This window comes from Lithobates pipiens, unplaced genomic scaffold (genome assembly GCF_037356315.1).
Source record: "Lithobates pipiens isolate NorthernLeopardFrog02 unplaced genomic scaffold, aLitPip1_a1.2 Scaffold_23, whole genome shotgun sequence".
NCBI classification, from domain to species: Eukaryota; Metazoa; Chordata; class Amphibia; order Anura; family Ranidae; genus Lithobates; species Lithobates pipiens.
Window position 1 is genome coordinate 201686829 of NW_027507785.1, and position 19945 is coordinate 201706773.

At 45.1% G+C, this 19945-nt stretch overlaps 1 protein-coding gene across 4 annotated transcripts in view; it reads left to right on the plus strand.

Annotated features, from left to right (window-relative positions):
• Nucleotides 1-19945, plus strand: part of VAV3 (vav guanine nucleotide exchange factor 3) — a 318799-nt gene that overhangs the window by 104049 nt on the left and 194805 nt on the right. For all 4 annotated transcript variants that reach the window (XM_077452774.1, XM_077452773.1, XM_077452776.1 and 1 more), the window contains exon 2: nucleotides 13358-13474. In XM_077452774.1, the coding sequence (XP_077308900.1) occupies nucleotides 13358-13474 (117 nt within the window). The remainder of the gene's footprint in view (nucleotides 1-13357; nucleotides 13475-19945) is intronic.

The following is a 19945-nucleotide window of genomic DNA, read 5'->3' on the forward strand; positions in this document are numbered from 1 at the left end:
GCCTCATGTACACTGCTGCTGGTAAAAAAGGATGTTCAGAGGCAATTGGATGCTTTTTTTCAGCTGCCCCTGAACTCATCCAATGTGATCTTATGTGTACATGTACACAGGTTCATTTAATGTCGTTTTTAGGCAGTTGAGCTTAGAGGCCTTTTTTGGAAAGCAAAAAAAAAATGAGTTCAGACGCTGAGTTTAGAGGCATTTCAAGCGCTAAATGTTTCTAAATGCGTCTAAACGCTTCTAATCTAAACACAAACACTGCTAAACGTGGCATGTAAACGCGGCAAAACGGACGTTTTAAACGTGGGTAATTGTCTGTCAAGTTAAATCGTACAGGAGAGGCTGTAAAAACATCCGGTGAATCAAACAAAAAAAGAGAAAACAAAATATGCACAAAGACATTACTTACCTTTAATGTGATGTGTCCCTTGTGCTTCTGGTTCAGCAGAAGACAGAAACAATTTCTTGTGCCCCTCCACCTTTTCCATTGTAATCTTCCAGTGTGGCAGGGGTTAATAGAACTGTCACCTAATGAAATATGACCAATGAATGGGAAGTAGGAATGACCTATCAATCATCCACCCATCCTCCATTCATAGATTGTGTTTCATTCATAGAAACTGCAGTAATGGAGGAACTGGGTGGAAAGGGCAGGCATATAGTCGGGCACTCTTGATGAGAACATATGGCAGCTCCCTTAGTTCTATTAACTCCCGGTGCAGTGGAAGAATACGGTGGCAGGGGTAGGGGGGACATAGGAGGAGGAAGATTTCTGCTGAAACCAGAAGAAAGGATCACAAGGGACACATCACCCTGAAAGTATGTAAATCCTATTGTGCTTATTTTGCATTTATGTTGGACTTTAACCACTTCAATACAGGGCACTTTCACACCTTCCTGCACAGGCCAATTTTCAGCTTTCAGCGCTGTCACTTTTTAAATGACAATTGCGCGGTCATGCTACACTGTACCCAAACTACATTTTTTATCATTTTGTTCCCACAAATATAGCTTTCTTTTGGTGGTATTTGAACACCTTTGTGGTTTTAATTTTGTGTTAAACAAATAAAAAAATTATTTCTGTTTTTGTTATAACATTTTGTAAATGAGTTTTCTCTTTCACTGATGGGCACTCATATGCTGCACTGATAAGGCGGCACCAATGAGGTGGCACCAATTAGATGGCACTGATGAGGTGACACTGATGGGCACTGACAATTGGCACTGATAGATGGCTCTGATGGGCACTGATAGGCATCACTGATGGGTGGCACTGATATGCGGCACTGATGGACATTGATAAGCGGAACTGATGGCCACTCATAGGTGCAACTGGTGGGCACTGATGGGTACACATAGGCGACACTGATGGGCACTGAAAGGCTGCAATGATGGGCACTTATGGGTGGCACTGATAGACGGCACTGCTGGGCACTGACAGGCAGCACTGATGGGCACTGAAAGGCGCCACTGATGGCTGGCACTGATAAATTTCACTGATAGGCATCACTGGTGGCACTTGCAATGGCAGGCATTTTTTATTGGCACTGATTGGCAGCTGCCTGGGCACTGATTGGCATTTCCCTGGTGGTCTAGGGTGGCATACCTGGTGGTCCAGTGTGGTGTCCATCCCTGGTGGTCCTGTTGCCATCCTGGTTGTCCTGGATGGGCATCCAAGGGGGGGCTGTGCTGATAAACAATCAGCACAGACCCCCCCCCCCCCTGTCAGGAGAGCAGCCGATTGGCTCTCCTCTACTTGCGTCTGTCAGGCGCGAGTGAGGAAAAGCCGATCAATGGCTCTTCCTGTTTACATTGTAATCAGCCGTGTCCAATTGGACACGGCTGATCACGTGGTAAAGAGTCTTTGGCAGAGATAAAGGTAAAGAGTCTCTGCCAGAGACTCTTTACCTAGATCGGAGTTGCGGTGTGTCAGACTGACACGCCGCAACAACGATCGCCACGATGCGTGCTCCAGGGTCAGCATATCACAACCACTTTGCCAACGTCATTTTGCTATATGGTGGGCGGCAAGTGGTTAAAGAATCATAAATATATCCAATGTCCCAGCTCTTCTAAGATTTCTTCAGTTGGTTTTTCCATATACTGTACCTGGGTGGTGGGAAAGGATTCCATATGTTAAGCCAATTTCCTCAGATGTAAATCCCACACTTAACTACTTCAATATAGGGCATTTTCCTGCCCAGGCCAATTTTCAGCATTCAGTGCTTTAACATTTTGAATGACAATTGCGCATTCATGAAACACTGTACCCAAATTTTTGCCGCACAAATAGAGCTTTCCTTTGGTGGTATTTGATCACCTCTGCGGTTTTTATTTTTTGCGCTATAAACAAAAAAAGAGCGACAAGTTTGACAACAACACAATATTTTTTACCTTTTGCTACAATAAATATCCCAACATGGATCTGTGTATTTACACACAGAGATCCACGTTCCTGCTCTGTCGCAAGTGATCACAAGTGCCCGGCGGACATTGCGGCACCTGGGTATGCGCATCGGCTCCTCTGTGATGAGGCGGTGCGTGTGCGCCCCCTATACTGAATGGAAGCCCAGAACGGCATATGACCCCCGCCCAGAATGGGAGATCCCATCTGCCAACGTCATATGACAATGGGCAGTATTGAAGTGGTTAAAGTGAAACATTAACCAATATACCATTAATCTGTACAGATATTGAGACCTTCAAATCACAGACCATGGTTTTAAGACAGAGATTTCTGGACAAAGGTTACGATCAATTTGATGTTGACTTTGAGTTACAAAATACCCTTTAAGTGGACAGAGGTTAACCACACCAAAGTCCTGATGAATCTTTTAAATGGTCAATGTTAACAACTTATTCTGTACAACATAAGCAAATGAAGTCCATATTTAATAAACATTGGGGTGCACTAAAAAGTGACCACGTTTTAGGTGCCCTCTTGCCAGATCAGCCTAAAGTTGTCTATAGGGGAGCCCCTTCCTTACAGGGTAAAATTGCTCCCAATATTATCAATCCTCCTGTCAGAGTGTCCTTTTACAACAATTTGGTGGGTTATTACCCATGTAGAAAATGTGGTGTTTGTCAGTACAACACACGTGACAGAGGGAAAACTTGAATTTAGGTCAATCACAACCAATCAAGTGTACCCAATTAAAGGGGTTGTAAAGGTAAATGTTTTTTCACCTTAATGCATTCTATGAATTAAGGTGAAAAACATCTGACACTGCCGGCGCCCCCAGTCCCCCGTTTTACTTACCTGACCCCTCGAAAATCCCGCGCTCGCCCCCGCCGTCCTCTTCGCCACTCAGCCTGGCCGCTGATTGGCTGGAGTGGATGGATTGAAAGCAGCGCAGCCATTGGCTCGCGCTGCTGTCAATCACATCCAATGACGCAGCGTGCCGGGGGGCGGGGCCTTGTGATACAGCGAGCGGCTATAGCCACCAGCTGTATCACGGGAGCGCGCCCGCAGGTGCTTCTCACCAATGCGAGGGAGCTCGCATGAACGTGAGAAGCACCTGCGGGAGGAAGCAGAGACAGCCGCCGAGGGACCCCAGAAGAGCAGGTTCGGGGCCACTCTGTGCAAAACGAGCTGCACAGTGGAGGTAAGTATAACATGTTTGTTATTTAAAAAAAATAAAAAATTTTGCTTTACAATCCCTTTAAGCATTTTGGCACTTGCGCTACTAAAAATGTTGTATACTTGCTCACTTGCCCTTGTGGCAAACAGTATGTGGGCTGTCCCATTAGGACATTTACAGTGAGGGTAAGTGAACACATAGCCAAAATTAAAAAGGGTGATGCTAACATTATTGACAATTTCACAACAGAGATCCTAAAGGTACAGAGTTCCTGGTCATAGAAAAATACATTCCCCCTTGGAGGGGAGGTGCTATGACCAGGGGTGTTTAACGCCTTGAAACCTTCTGGATCTATGAGTTGCAGTCCCACTCCCCATTTGGAATGAATGTGGAGTGGGACATTAATGCCTTTATTAATAAGGCTCAATGCAACTCATTTATTGCTATTTAAGAATCCTGGGTTTGAATGTTATAATTTTAAAAGGAACATATTTTTAAATTTTTTATACTAAAATGGTTAATTTAATGGTGTACTTGTATAGACCATGTCATTGTACATCCATTATGTGATTTTATTTATTAACCACATATCTTATGTAGTTGCTATTTATATATTTAAATGTGTTCATGTTAGCGTCCTAGTTTCAGCATCAACTCTGATTTTTAGGCACATTGCCGAAAAATAGAGAGCAACTGAGCATGTGCAGAGCAGGGTAAGACAGTGTATTATTGGATGTTAAACAGTATAGGCATTTATTTTTAATGTTTTACATAGCTAAACCTGCAAAAGGGACCAACCTGAAGTCATCTAACAGTACTTCTTTAATGTTTATATAGGTAGTTGTCTTTATTGCATGCGCAACAGAACCACTACCATTGGAGGATGACCATGCATATTATTCTAGGATTAGACATGCCTTTTTAATTGTTTACTGTCTTCTAGTGTTGTTGTTGGCATATACCAGCATCTAAACAGTTGCACAGTAATCCCTCTTGATTTCTGAGGCTGCCAGCACATGCAATTAATTTGTTCCTTTATGCATATTAGTTCATTCATGCATCTTGTTAGTGGCTTTAATTCTTGTAGAGTCATTTAGATGGCACATATTTATTTAATAAAGAAGTAAAGCATAGTCACTTTGCAAAGTGAATTTTCACTTAGCTTAGTGAAGTGAAGGCGAATTTTCACTTTGCAAAGTGAACATGCTTTATTCTTTTAGTAAATGAAACCACTATATCTGTGTTAGGTTATTATTATTCATACTTCTGTTAATCAGTATGTTGATACCAGCATCCTCAGAGTCTGTGGATCTCCGCACACCTTAAGTCGACCATACATGGATCGAAGTTCATATGATTCAGCAGGGAGCAGCTGAATTTTGATCCATGTATGTCTAACAATTACCTTGCGTACAATAGTTAGGGTTAGGCTCGGTTCACACAGGGGCGGCACGACTTGCAGCGCGACTCACAGACGCGACCTGCACACGACTTTAGCGGCGACTTGCAAAACGACTTCTGTATAGAAGTCAATGCAAGTCGCCTGAAGTCGCCCCAAAAGTAGTACGGGAACCTTTTTTCTAAGTCGAAGCGACTTGAGTCGCTCCTATTAGAACGGTTCCATAGTACAGAACGGAGCGCGACTTGTCAGGCGGCCTGGACAAGTCGCCCCTGTGTGAACCGAGCCTTAGGGTTAGCCCTACCCCTGTGAGGTTTTTCCCATAAGATCAGTGCTGCTGGCTATAGCCGGCAACACTGATTATTGTATTCTGATGACGAGGAAGTCTCCTGGCTGTCAGAATACAATACCATAGCAAGAGGGATTCCCCCATCCACATTAAATGTGTGACTGGGGGAATCAAGGCATTGTCTTTCATTCAACCCGCTGGTTAAATGAAAAAAAAAGCATAATGCATGGGCTGCCTAAAGTTAGGTTGGCTTTCGTGGTGAATGGAACAGTGTTAGGCTGGACATAGAACCATGTACATGCGGGCTGAATGTACCAAGTGTAAGGGGTTGTGCTAGGGTGAAGATAATGGTTATCTGTTATGGCTAGGTCAAGTAAATGTTAGGAACAATTTGGGAAGCTGTTTATTTTTACTTGTGTACAGCATTAAAAGCTCCGCAAGAACAACCATGGTTGGTGTCTTAGTTCTGGAAACAAAAGTAATGTCTCAAGCCGCGTACACATGGGCGGACTGTATGGCCTACTTAGTCCGTCATACAATCCGACGGACAGTCCGTCATACTTTCGAATGAAGGGACTTGACCACACACACCACTTTTTGAGCGGACTAATACGGCGTACTAAGTCCGCCATACTATCCGCCCTACTTTTGAAATGAACGGACTCGCCCACACACGCGGAGGAAAGTCCGCTCATTTCGAGCGCGTCTCCAGGTAGGCGGGGCCCGCGAAGGAGACGTCGCTGGCCCCGCCGCCTGGTATGGACTTAAAGGGGAACCCCAACGCCGAAAAAAATCGGCGTGGGGGTCCCCCCCAAGTCCACAACAGACCCTTGTCCGAGCACGCTACCCGGCCGGCCAGGAAAGGGGGGCGAGCGAGCGCCCCCCTCCTAAACCGTACCAGGCCGCGTGCCCTCAACATGGGGGGGTGCCTTGGGGAAGGGGGGGGCCGCGCGCCCCCCCCCACCCCAAAGCACCTTGTCCAAGGGCCTCTTCCCGACAACCCTGGCCGCTGGTTGTCGGGGTCTGCGGGCGGGGGGCTTATCGGAATCCGGGAGCCTCCTTTAACAAGGGGGCCCCCGGATACCGGCCCCCCACCCTATGTGAATGAGTATGGGGTACAATGTACCCCTACCCATTCACCTGTAAAATAAAAATACAAAAAAAAACATAACACACGAGATAAAATACTTTATTGCACAGCTCCGGGGGTCTTCCATCTTCGGGGGTCTTCTCGCCGGACTCCTTCGCTATCTTCTTGTAGCTCTTTTGCTAGCGGAGGAGTCCGGCTTTCTTCCTCGCCGCCGGCCTCTTCTCCCGACTTCGGGGGTCTTGTCCCCCTCAACATGGGGGGGTGCCTTGGGGAAGGGGGGGGCCGCGCGGCCCCCCCACCCCAAAGCACCTTGACAAGGGCCTCTTCCCGACAACCCTGGCCGTTGGTTGTCGGGGTCTGCGGGCGGGGGGCTTATCGGAATCCGGGAGCCCCCTTTAATAAGGGGGCCCCCGGATACCGGCCCCCCCACCCTATGTGAATGAGTATGGGGTACAATGTACCCCTACCCATTCACCTGTAAGATAAAAGTACAAAAAAAACACAACACACGAGATAAAATACTTTATTGCACAGCTCCGGGGGTCTTCCGTCTTCGGGATCTTCTCGCCGGACTCCTCCGCTATCTTCTTGTAGCTCTTTTGCTAGCGGAGGAGTCCGGCTTTCTTCCTCGCCGCCGGCCTCTTCTCCCGACTTCGGGGGTCTTGTCCCCCTCTTCGGTTCTTCTGCCGGGCCACCCCGCCTTCTTATAGCTCTTTTACAGGCGGTGGCCCGGTCTTCTGTCGCCGCCACCTTCCGTTCTTCTTCTTCTTCTTCTTCTCCAGGAGATGTTGCCTCGACGATCTCTCCGGCCGGAATGCCAGGGACGCACTGCGCGGCCACTTATATAGGGACAAGGGGCGGTGTCACATGGCTTTATGTCACATGGGTTGGTCACATGGGTTGATGTCACATGGGGACTATGACATCGTAAGGGGGCGGGGTCACCATGTGACACCAACCCATGTGACATAAAGCCATGTGACACCGCCCCTTGTCCCTATATAAGTGGCCGCGCAGTGCGTCCCTGGCATTCCGGCCGGAGAGATCGTCGAGGCAACATCTCCTGGAGAAGAAGAAGAAGAAGAAGAACGGAAGGCGGCGGCGGCGACAGAAGACCGGGCCACCGCCTGTAAAAGAGCTATAAGAAGGCGCGGTGGCCCGGCAGAAGAACCGAAGAGGGGGAACAAGACCCCCGAAGTCGGGAGAAGAGGCCGGCGGCGAGGAAGAAAGCCGGACTCCTCCGCTAGCAAAAGAGCTACAAGAAGATAGCGGAGGAGTCCGGCGAGAAGACCCCCGAAGACGGAAGACCCCCGGAGCTGTGCAATAAAGTATTTTATCTCATGTGTTGTGTTTTTTTTTTGTACTTTTATTTTACAGGTGAATGGGTAGGGGTACATTGTACCTCATACTCATTCACATAGGGTGGGGGGCCGGTATCCGGGGGCCCCCTTATTAAAGGGGGCTCCCGGATTCCGATAAGCCCCCCGCCCGCAGACCCAGACAACCAACGGCCAGGGTTGTCGGGAAGAGGCCCTTGTCCTCATCAACATGGGGACAAGGTGCTTTGGGGTGGGAGGAGGCCGCGTGGCCCCCCCTTCCCCAAGGCACCCCCCCATGTTGAGGGCACGTGGCCTGGTACGGTTTAGGAGGGGGAGCGCTCGCTCGCCCCCCTTTCCTGGCCGGCCGGGTAGCGTGCTCGGACAAGGGTCTGTTGTGGACTTGGGGGGGACCCCCACGCCGATTTTTTTCGGCGTTGGGGTTCCCCTTTAAGTCCATACCAGGCAGGGGGACCAGCGACGTCTCCTTCGCGGGCCCCGCCTACCTGGATACCCGCTCGAAATGAGCGGACTTTTCTCCGGGCGGGAAAAGTCCGCTCATTTCAAAAGTACGGCGGACTGGCATACACACGGACGGATTGTCCGCCGAAATGCGAGTACGACGGACAGTATTTTCGAAAAATCCGAAATACTTAGTACGCTGGACTGCACGCTGAAAAAGTCCGCTGAAGCCCACACACGAGCGGACTGTCCGCTGAAATGTGTTTCGGCGGACTAAGTAGGCCATACAGTCCGCCCGTGTGTACGCGGCATCACTCTTAAAGCCTGATACACATGGTACAAAACCTGAGCTGCTTGCAAGGACAACTCTGTACTAACTATGCAATGTTAGTACATTGATCTTCCCCCTGTGCTATTGTGTTTTGACAGGGGGATTGCCCCCCCACCAGAACACAGTGGTAGGCGCATGCCATTGGCTGAAAGCAATGAGTGGGTGCCGATCGGCTGCTGGTTTTCCCAGCAGGCTCGTTCTACAAAAGCTAGCCATGATATCGGCTTCTGTCAAACACGGACCTGTACACACGGGGTGAATGTTGGCTGGAATCTATTGTACCAGCTGATTTTGCCCGATATTTGACTGTGTACAGGGATTTCTTCACACAGAGATTAGGGGCATGCAGCAGATTCCAGCAGCATTAATCAGCATATTTTTGTGGCTGGGATCACCTGTGTATGTGAACGCATGGCCTGTACAAAGCAATGACAGGCAGAGAGGACCCTTCGCTGTTTACATGGATAGTATCTGCACATCCAGTGATCCAGTGCATTTGTGCTCGTCCAGGGTAACTCACCTGTCCCTAACAGCAGATAACCATCGGATATGCAGAACATGCGAACAGTGACAGCCACTCCTACCCTGTCATTTCTTTGTATAGGCTGAACAGCCGCAGATGTTTGGATACACATGTGATCCCAGCTTCAAAAACCTTCAGGTTCTTTCGGCTAAAAAAAACTGCAAGCCTTTACTGCCAGTTGCACACAGACATAAGAATTTGCTAATGTTTATACTCCGGATATTGTTAACAAAAAGATCCTGATTACACAAACTGAATGGAGATTTGTTTTAACCACTTAAAGTGGTTGTAAAGGATTAAGGCTTTTTTACTTTACCCCCCCCCCCCCCAATACTTACCTCAGCCCAATTTCGATTCAGCGGTATGCACGAGAGCCAAGGTTCTCTCGGCTCTCTCCCTAGTTATTGGTTCAGATACAGCAGCTCAGATACACAGTCAGTGACGAGAGTGCAGGAAGCGGGGATGGGAACCGCTTGGGGGGCTTGGGAATGAGCATGCAGGAGTGCCCCCATAGTAAGTGGCTTGCTTTGGGGGAACTGGTCAGGGGGAGCCAGCAAGGGACTTGAGACAAAGAGGATTTTTTAAATAAAGTTACAAAAATGTTACACTTTCCTGCTCTGTGCAATTGTTTTGCAAAGAGCAAGTAGGTAAAACATGTTTGTTATTTTAATATTAACACAATAAAAACGATAAAAAAAAGAAAAACTTTACTATCACTGTAGGTACTAGCTTGTATGTACAACTTCCTCATCAGGTTATTTTTTAGCTTTCAGTGCTGTGATAGTTTGATGATTACTTGGTCATACAACACACTGAAGAATATTTTTCCCTTACTAGGCTTAGTCAGAAAAATTCAGGCTACCGTCTGCAGAAGCCCCGGGGGCTACATGGTTGGATACCAGGGGGTACCGAGGGCTACATGGTTGGATACCAGGGGGTACCAAGGACTACATGGTTGGATACCAGGGGGTACTGAGGGGCACATGGTTTTATACCAGGGGGTACCGAGGGTTACATGGTTCGATACCAGCGGGTACCGAGGGCTACATGGTTGGATACCAGGGGGTACCGAGGGCTACAGGGTTGGATACCAGGGGGTACAGAGGGCTACATGGTTGGATACCAGGGGGTACCGAGGGCTACATGGTTGGATACCAGGGGGTACTGAGGGCTACATGGTTGGATACCAGGGGGTACCAAGGGCTACATGGTTGGATACCAGAGGCGCACAAGTATTTCCTGTGTTTTTACATTAGCAAGCTGGAAGGCTGCCAAGATTTATCTTACTCCCCTGGATGCCTTTGCTTTAGGTGAAAAAGTGGGCCTTGTTTGTGGGACCATACTGTTACCATAAGCCATTCTATTGACATGCAGTTGCGGCTTGGTATTTCAATGCAAAATACCCATTTGGGATAAAAAAAAAAAAAAAACATTCAGGAGGTGGTAATATTGCCTTGTGAACACCTGTAAACCACCACTCATCCTCCTCTTAAAAGCGATCCACTGTTGTGAATGACACCAGAAAGTAAAGATTTAGTACCTCCTATTCAAATTTTGACGATGAATTTCCCCACAAAGCTTTTAGATACAGGAGTGATTGAGAGCTTGTTTTAATGTGCCTTTACAATGTTAATAATACGTATTTACTTTATAATGTGTAGTTTGGGTACAGGTTCACTTTCATAGGAAACAAAGTGTTTAGATTGGTAAACAGCTGTTTAAGGGCCGGTTCACACTGCAGGCGAGGCGAGGCGACTCCGACTTGCCTCGCCGCGACCTGCCGCGACCTCAGCGGCAACTTGCAGATGACTTCTGTATAGAAGTCAATGCAAGTCGCCCCGAGGTCGCCCAAAAGTAGTACAGGAACCTTTTTTCTGAGTCGGAGCGACTCGAGTCGCTCCTCTCAGAACGGTTCCATTGTACAGAACGGGGGCGACTTGCGAGAGCGAGGCGAGGCGAGTCGTGTCGCCTCGCATCGCCCGCTGTGTGAACCGGCTCTTAGCAAGTAAAAATGTAAACACGAATAAATAAAAAAAAATGTCTATTCTATGCAATTCTCGTGTGTAAGAAAATATGAATGCTAAAATGATCATGCAAAAAAAAATAAAAAATGTAACAAATACGTTTAAAATAGCTTGTACATCTTACAAACACTTTAATGCATCATCACTGTTACCTATCCATACACCAGGGGCAACCTTTTGAGCACAGTGTGTCGAAAAAGGTTTTAAAAGAAATTAGGCGTGACGATTTTTTAACCAAGAAATGTCAACTTCACACACTCAATCACGAAAAGGATTTTTTATAAAGTAAATGCTGTAAACTAGTAGTAGTGAGAAAGTAACATCCTACACTCACGCCTCAGATCAGCCCCAATTCATGCACCTTCACACCTCAGATCACTGCACATCTGCCCACCACTGTGCTACCCTGCTCATCTATCCCACCACTGTAACCCCCTGTACATCTGCCCCACCACTGTACCACCCTGCTCTTCTGCCCCAACACTGTACCACCCTGCTCTTCTGTCCTACCACTGTAACCCTCTGCTCATCTGCCCCACCAATGTTCCCCCTTTCTCATCTGCCCCACCACAGTACCTCCCTGCACATCTGCTCCACCGCCGTACCCCCATACTCTTCTGTCTCACCACTGAACCATCTTCTCATCTGTCCTAACACTGAACATATCTGCTCATCTGCCCCACCACTGTAACCCGTTTTCTCATCTGCCCCACCACTGTACCTCCTGCAAAGCTGTCCCACCTCTGTTCCCACCACTGTAAACCCCTGCTCATGTTTTTTACCGATGTACCTCTTTTCTCCTTTGCACATCTGCCCCACCTCTGTACCCCTCTCCTCCTCTGCCCACTGCTGTCACCCTGTGCTCATCTGTCCCACCAATGTACCTCCTTTCTCATTTGCCCCACCTCTGTACCCCATGCTCTTCTGCCCAACCACTGTAACCCCCTGCTCACCTGTCCTACCACTGTACCACCCTGCTCTTTTGTCGCATCACTGTAACCCCCTGCACATCTGACCCACCACTATAACCCCCTGTACATCTAACCCACCACTATAACAACCTGCACATCTGCCCCACCACTATAACCCCCTACACATCTGCTCCACCACTGTACTACCCTGCTCATCTGTTACACCACTGTAACCCCCTGCACATCTGCCCCACCTCTGTACCACCCTGCTCTTCTGCCCCACCACTGTAAACCCTGCTCATCTGCCCCACCACTGTAACCCCCCTGCTCATCTGCCCCACCACTGTACCCCCCTGATTTTCTGTCCCACCTCTCAACCCCTCCTGCTCATTTTCCCCACCGCTGTACCCTTCTGCTCATCTGCTCCACTGCTGTACCCTCTTCTCATCTATGATATGTGTGATTTGCAGAGTGGTGAAAGGGAGCAGACATGAAACACATCTACCTGTCCTGGCACACTCATCTTGCTGATCCAACTCTCACATCCAGCCCACATGCTGGTATGTGGTGTATGTGATGTGTGCGATGTGTGTGATGTCACATTCAAGCATCTGAAATGGATGCACAATGATGAGCTCAGGTCAGGGGCATTTTCTGAAAGCAGTGGGCCTGTGTGCAGGATCATAAGTTAGGCCCCTGCAGCTGAGAAAAAGTGTGTCGCTCTGCGCCCTGGTAAAAGTTGGGTGTGATTTTCATTGTGCTGAATACTGCCTGTGATTTAAAGGTACACAGAGTTCAGGGGTTCAGTAGTGACGCAAAAGTTGAGGAATAATTTCAGCAGAGTTCCCAGAAGCTCAATCACAGTGAAATCCCTTTTTTCTGAGATTGTTAGTGGCAACCAAGCGAGTCATCCTCCTCCAGATGATGGAGGACTGTGATTGGCTTTAGCAGTGACCAGTGACAGTCCTCCTCCTTCTGGAAACATGGTCCCCCCCCCAGCAGAATTGCACCCAATCTCTTCCCCATCATAAAAGCTGACGATCGCAGCTACAGCAAAATTAGAGAACCAATCAATGTTTCCCATCTTTTACAATGTGTCTCTTCCTCAGTACAGGTGCGGTGAGGGGGATTCTATAATTGGAATGCATTATTGTCTCACTGACACTTCCCTGCACTGCTCTGCTGATGGGGAAGGAGTTGAGTGCCGGCAAAAGAGGCTTCATGTGCCACTTGCGACACCAGTGCCGGGGGTTGCCTACCCCTGCCATAGACAAACACTGGAATATACAAATCATTATGTTACTGTATTTTGTAACACCAACACTCATTTTTTAAATCTAGAATCTTTGCTTTTATATATACTGTACAGTATACTAAGAAATCTGTATTGTGCCTACATACTAACTTATTTGTGTTTTCAATCTTTTACAGTTTCTTTGCCTTAAGAATATTCGCACATTCTTATCTGTGTGCTGTGAAGCCTTCACTATGAAGAAAAGTGACCTATTTGAAGCTTTTGACTTATTTGATGTGCGGGATTTTGCAAAGGTATTTAATATATACATTTATATGTATGTATATATAATTTTAATAGAATTTCCGCTGGCTGAGATAAAAGAGAAAATTGATATATTTATTTTAAATAGAATAATCCCAAAATGAACCCCATTTTTATCAGGATTTTTACAGCAATATTAATATATACCATTTTTACTTATTTGCATTAATTAAAGTGAAAAAATATTCATGTGAATCAAGTTCACATTCCCACAACTCCTAAAGTTTGGTCCACGGGAAAACAAAAAACAAACAAAAAACAAACAATTATAACTAAATTATTACCCATACAGAAGGAAATAAAATGATATGTCTATACTCGGCACAAGATATGTATCTGTAATTAGCACAGATGTTACCTTTGCTGAGGTCATAGATACAGTATGTTTAAGATCTGATTTGCCCCTAGCTTGTGTTTATGTCAATGTATCAAATTCAGAGGAATTTTTAAAAAAGCAGATGTTTTACCTGAAACTGATATTGAAGTGAGTAAAGCTAAGGGAAAATCATTCATTTAGTAAATCAGCTACTTGGCATGCAAAATATATTTAATGAATTGTAGAAACTCATATGCAAAGTAGCAAGCCTATATAAATAATGGCCAAAAAAACTAAATAATTAAATAATCCAAATATATAATGCAATGTCCATCCCCCATCAATCAAAGTCCATCAGAGTGAAACTTTTCCAATAAAGTCTATAAGTGATCCAAAAAGGATCCAAAAAGGAAGAAACCACAAATAAAAAGTCATGACCATTGCCTCTTACGGTAGTTAGAAAAATCTTGCAAACGCATTCCTCCACCACACCTCGGTGGAATATGGATTATTTAACTACTTTGTTTTTGGTTATTATTTTGTATACTTTGTATATGAGTTTCTACAATTCACTATACTGAATGCTTAATGACTCATTTTGTTAAATTTTAGTCATTTGCTTTTCACAGTGCACTAGTTTATGGGCAATGGTATTTAGAAATGTTGCACTTAATACTGTGTGTTACTTGCAGAGTTACACATCTGAGCGCTGCTTTTTCTCCCACAATTGAGAAAATTATACATATTTAATGCATTAAAGCAGTATTAACCCCAAAAATGCAATATATTGCAGTTTACCAATCATTGGATGTGGTGGCTGCATTTGTTTTCTTTTTTATGCTCCCTCCCCCCTCTGTTTTCACCTGGTGATCTGGCCAGTAACACACCTTCTGTATTAGAGTGCCTCCACTCTGGATGAAGGAGCACAGGGGCACCTTTGGACAGCAGCATTGTCAGTATGGGGGGGAGGAGAGTGTTAAATAGATTTGCACATTTAAAAGAGAAATAAGGTCCAAAGCTATTTTGACTCTACTTCTCCTGTGGGCCACTGGGGTGCATGCAGTTCTGCAATCCTGTCACCCAAATTCAGCTAACAGTGGACTAAAGTTCACGTCACTTGGCCAGTCCAGACTCTGAAGGGATCCTGACTTTAATGTCAGGAACCACCCAGATGCCTGAGTGGCAGTTGGCTCCGCCTCTCAGCTTGTCGCTGTGAGCCTCAGCCAGTCGCTCCTGCGCCCTCCACAGTCTTGTGCTCCAATGAGCGTTGGATGGGCAGAGCAAAGAAGCTTTATCTAACTAAATAAAAGCTGATCACTTGAAGCACCCCTGCCAGTCTTATTTGGGATGTCTCATCCCTGAAAACTGCAAGAGCGCTTAGTAAGCTGCATTTTAGTCCACTGGGCACTTAAACCCCCCTCCTATCCAGACCAATTTTAAGCATTCAGCGCTGATGCACTTTGAATGACAATTGCGCTGTCATACAACACTGTACCCAAATTACATTTTTATAATTTTTTCCCCCCAAATAGAGCTTTCTTTTGGTGATATTTGATCACCTGTGCGATTTTTATTTTTTGTAAAAAATATGTAAAAAGACTGAATTAAAAAAAATTTTTTTTTAATTTTGTTATGAAATTTTAAAAACGGGTAATTTTTGTCCGTCATTGATGTATGCTGATGAGGTGGCACTGATGGGCACTGATAGGGGGCAGTTATGGGCACTGATGGGTGGCAGTTATGGGCACTGATGGGTGACAGTGATGGGCACTGATCGGTTACACTGATAGGCAGCACTTCTTGGTGGCACTGATAGGTGGCACTTGTGGGGATTGATAGGTGGCACTTGTGGGCACTTTCATATGGCATAAATGAGGCATAATTGCCTCTTCCATTTCGGGACCGATCTCCCTTTAAGATGAGTCGGTGATCGGCTTTTTTTTCTCCTCTGCTGTCAGCGTGAGGAGAAAAAAAAACGATCACCGAGATTTTGTTTTGATCATGTGATCAGCTGTCATTGGTTGACAGTTGATCACATGGTAAGGGACCGGGACCGGCCCCTTACTCGGATCAGTGATCACCTGGGTCTCAGTGACTCGGTGATCATAGCGTGCTCCACACGCAGGGAGCGTGCACAGGGGAAGTCATCATATGACGGCCTCCCGGGAATTCACATCCACACTGTGGCCGTCTTTCGGCCATAGCGCGGATGTCAAGTGGTTAATAAATGGTTGCTTATAGGTTTAATACTGCTTTAAGACAAATGTTCAAGGCAAGTCAACTCAGTATGATTGTAAATACTTTTTATTTCTTGAGTTATTTCTTGTACACTATATGTTCATACCTTTCCTTTGAGGCTTGATGTTATCAGTTACTTTCATCCTGTACATTTTCCTGTACTTGGAAATGTAGTATGTGCTTCATCCACTAATATTAGTATTTTCACTTTGACCACACATTTACATCCTGTTTATTTACCCTGAAAGCTTATCATAAAATACTATCACCTCCTACTTTTAAAAGCAAGTTCTCTAAATATAATGAGGCTGTAAAGCTGTGAAATCCTGCAGAACCAGTTCAATTTAAAGGAACCCTGTCACAGTGAACAACTAGCTAGTCCCAAGTGTCATCAGGAGATATCTTCAAATCCGTTCACCTACACGTGTGCCCGGCATACTCTCTTAAGCCTGGTACACACTATTTTTTTTTTGTTTCACCCAGCTGGTTGAACGAAAAAAAAAACTTGACACCTCAGAAGGAGCCACTGTACTAACGATCCGCTGTTAGTACGGTGATCTCCCCTGGTGTGCTATTGTGTGTTCCAACAGGGGGTCAGCGCTGTCAGATCTACTATACTTAGTAGATTAGAGGTGTCCAACCTTTTGACCTTCATGGGCCACATTGGAAGAAGAGGAGTTGTCTCCGGCCACACATAAACTATAGCTGATGAGCAGAAAAAGGTGTTCACTGATATAGATAATGTACCTATCTGAGTAAAATTTCATTTTTTTTGTAATATTCTTTATTATAAAAGAAAAAGAGGGCAACATAAATCTAGAGCAATATTTGACACTGGTTTTGATAAACAAACGCATCAATATCTGGTTGAATGGGTGTAGTGGCAATTCTCAATGAAGGCGCTCATCAGATATTTTGGTTGTAATTTTGCCCTTCATGTGTTTCATCCTTGAAAATAGTTGCTCGCAAATATAGGTGCTGCCGAAAACTGATGGCATGAATAAGGCGTGATTGTGAAGATATTCTTCTTTGGGAAGCTAAAACGTATAAAAGTCCAATAAAGAGAAACTGTCAAATTTTTCTAAGACCACATGTGTTCCCTAAGTGTGAATGCATTCCTACAAAGGATCACCCCTCTGCAACAAAAATTTTTAAGTAAGTTTGCAATTTTGTTTCATAGTTAGTAGTAAGGTTGAATAAAGACACCAGTCTATCCTGAGTGAGTGTCTACTATTGTCCCTATCCCTGTACATTGCACACTCACATCAGTCCCTACCCTCAAGGAGACCACAATCCAAGGTCCCCAACTCCCATTCATATACTAGGGCCAATTTTATCTTATCTTATCTTATTTATTTTATCTTATCAGGTGTACTAAGCAGGTCACATATAGTTTATGTAACCTAAACCTATTGAGCTGTGCCAATTACTCATGCAGTAGGTCTCCACTGTAGGTGCCAGCAACAGCAGAATCCTTAAAGTGGAAGTAAACTCCCCTATCGTTTTCAGCCAAGGAAGCTGCCATCTTTGCCTCTGTTTAATCTTCAACTGCTATGGTGCTGCACATGTGATTCGTTATGACACCAGCCATTGGATGGTTTGATAGTTTGGCTGAGAGCACAGCCAATGTGCAGTTAGCATTCCCGGCATGCCTTTTTTTTTTTAACCGTTTAAATCGATGGGTTTACTTCCACTTTAAATACTTTGACTGTGCCCCAAGTGTACTGATGCCATGACTTATGGTCATTCAGCATGAAAGCAGCACACTAGACTTGTGCACAACGGAAAATTTCGTTTAGTTTCAGTTCGGTGTCATTCGTAAAATACATCATTTTGTTCTGTTATATTCGTTATGTTACGTTAATACGTTTTCGGATAATTCGTTATTATTCATAGAGTGTCGAATTCATTCGTTCGTATTCGTTGAAATTCGCTATTTATGTATGTATAGACATTCGTGATAATGATTCGTAGTTTGGAAAGTCGTTTATTTATTGAATCTTTTAACACACACAATGACAGCATCTCTTCTCCTCGCCTCAAATACAATACAACACCCTTCTAACTCAGTTCTCAGGAATGCACTTTGCCAGTAATCCATCCTACGGCACAAAATTAATTAGCTGATTGGACTGCAAGATTTACTTTGAGCTGACCTTTTGTTTCATTAGATCTTTAAAGAATTACCGAATCATGACAAATCAATTCGTTATATTTCTTTCGTATTCGTTGTTATTCGTTATGCCCGAAAGATACAAAATTTGGCCGAATTTCGATTCGTTGCGAAATGAATTGCACAAGCCTACAGCACACCACAGGACCCTCTTCTTAGAATGTACAGGTATATTTCTCCTCAGCTTTACATTGCAACCCAAGCCAATCTATCTACTGTCAGCCTGATGTGCAGTGCATTTACCTGACAACGGTACTAAACTCCTTGAATTCCCCCCATCCTCGGCCCTGCTGAACTAACCTGCACTAACACTCATATTTAACCCAGTACAAGCCTGTCTTCTGTGCAATGTTTACCATATGAGGACAGAGTTATAGGGATTTGGGTAAGAAGAGCTACATAAAAATTGTCAAGGGCTAAGTGACATTCACAATCTTTCAATATTTTTACCAGGTTGCTAGACCTAGTTTTAAAGGCCTTGGGTGGTTATCTTTCAAAGCATCAAAATCGTTGTACTAGTATTGCATCCTGCCTTGTTGCCTGCCTTTTAGATCAGAATAGTTTCTTCAACCACGTGTTAGCACAAGGTAATCCTTTTGTGACTTAGCCAAAGGTATATTTCTGCATAGATGAAAAAAACAAAACACAGTAAAGCACATAACACTTGCAATAAGGCTTTTTAGTACTGACTTTGGAAAGTCTTTAAAGGGTTTTTTGAAGCTTCTGATGAAAGTGTGGCAGAACTATTATTTCCCCTTACTGCATATTGGTGTATGGGCTTTCCAGCTGCCACCCACAACATTAAAGGTATCTATGAGCCACTGGTGTCTCATATTCTCAGTGTTTGGGGAATGCTGTTTAAGCCCTTGACTCCAAACCTTTGGCTTGGTTGTTGCATGTGGCCCTTTGGTACTTATTGCCACTAATCTGTGATTCCCTATTGCCCTGTTGTGACAGTGACATCTCATGTCCCATGTAAAAAGTCTCCTGAAGCATATCCCCAATCTCCACAACTTCTATAGCATATTTACAATCACCGACAGTCTCCTGCAACGTTTCCACAGTCCTTGACCGTCTCTTGTATCATGTCTGTAGTCTCTGATCATCTCCTATACCATGTCTACAGTCTCTAACCATCTCATATACCATATCTGCAGTCTCTAACCATCTCGTGTACCATGTCTGCAGTCTCTAACCATCTCATATACCATGTCTACAGTCTCTAACCATCTCCTGTACCATGTCTGCAGTCTCTAACCATCTCATATACCATATCTGCAGTCTCTAACCATCTCATATACCATATCTGCAGTCTCTAACCATCTCGTGTACCATGTCTGCAGTCTCTAACCATCTCATATACCATATCTGCAGTCTCTAACCATCTCGTGTACCATGTCTGCAGTCTCTAACCATCTCATATACCATATCTGCAGTCTCTAACCATCTCATATACCATATCTGCAGTCTCTAACTATCTCGTGTACCATGTCTGCAGTCTCTAACCATCTACTGTACCATGTCTGCAATCTCTAACCATCTCATATACCATATCTGCAGTCTCTAACCATCTCGTGTACCATGTCTGCAGTCTCTAACCATCTCTTGTACATGTCTATATTCTCTGTTTATCTCTTGTATTATGTCCACAGTCTCTGACTGTCTTCTGTATTATGTGCACAGTCTCTGACCATCTTCTGTATTATGTGCACAGTCTCTGACCGTCTTCTGTAT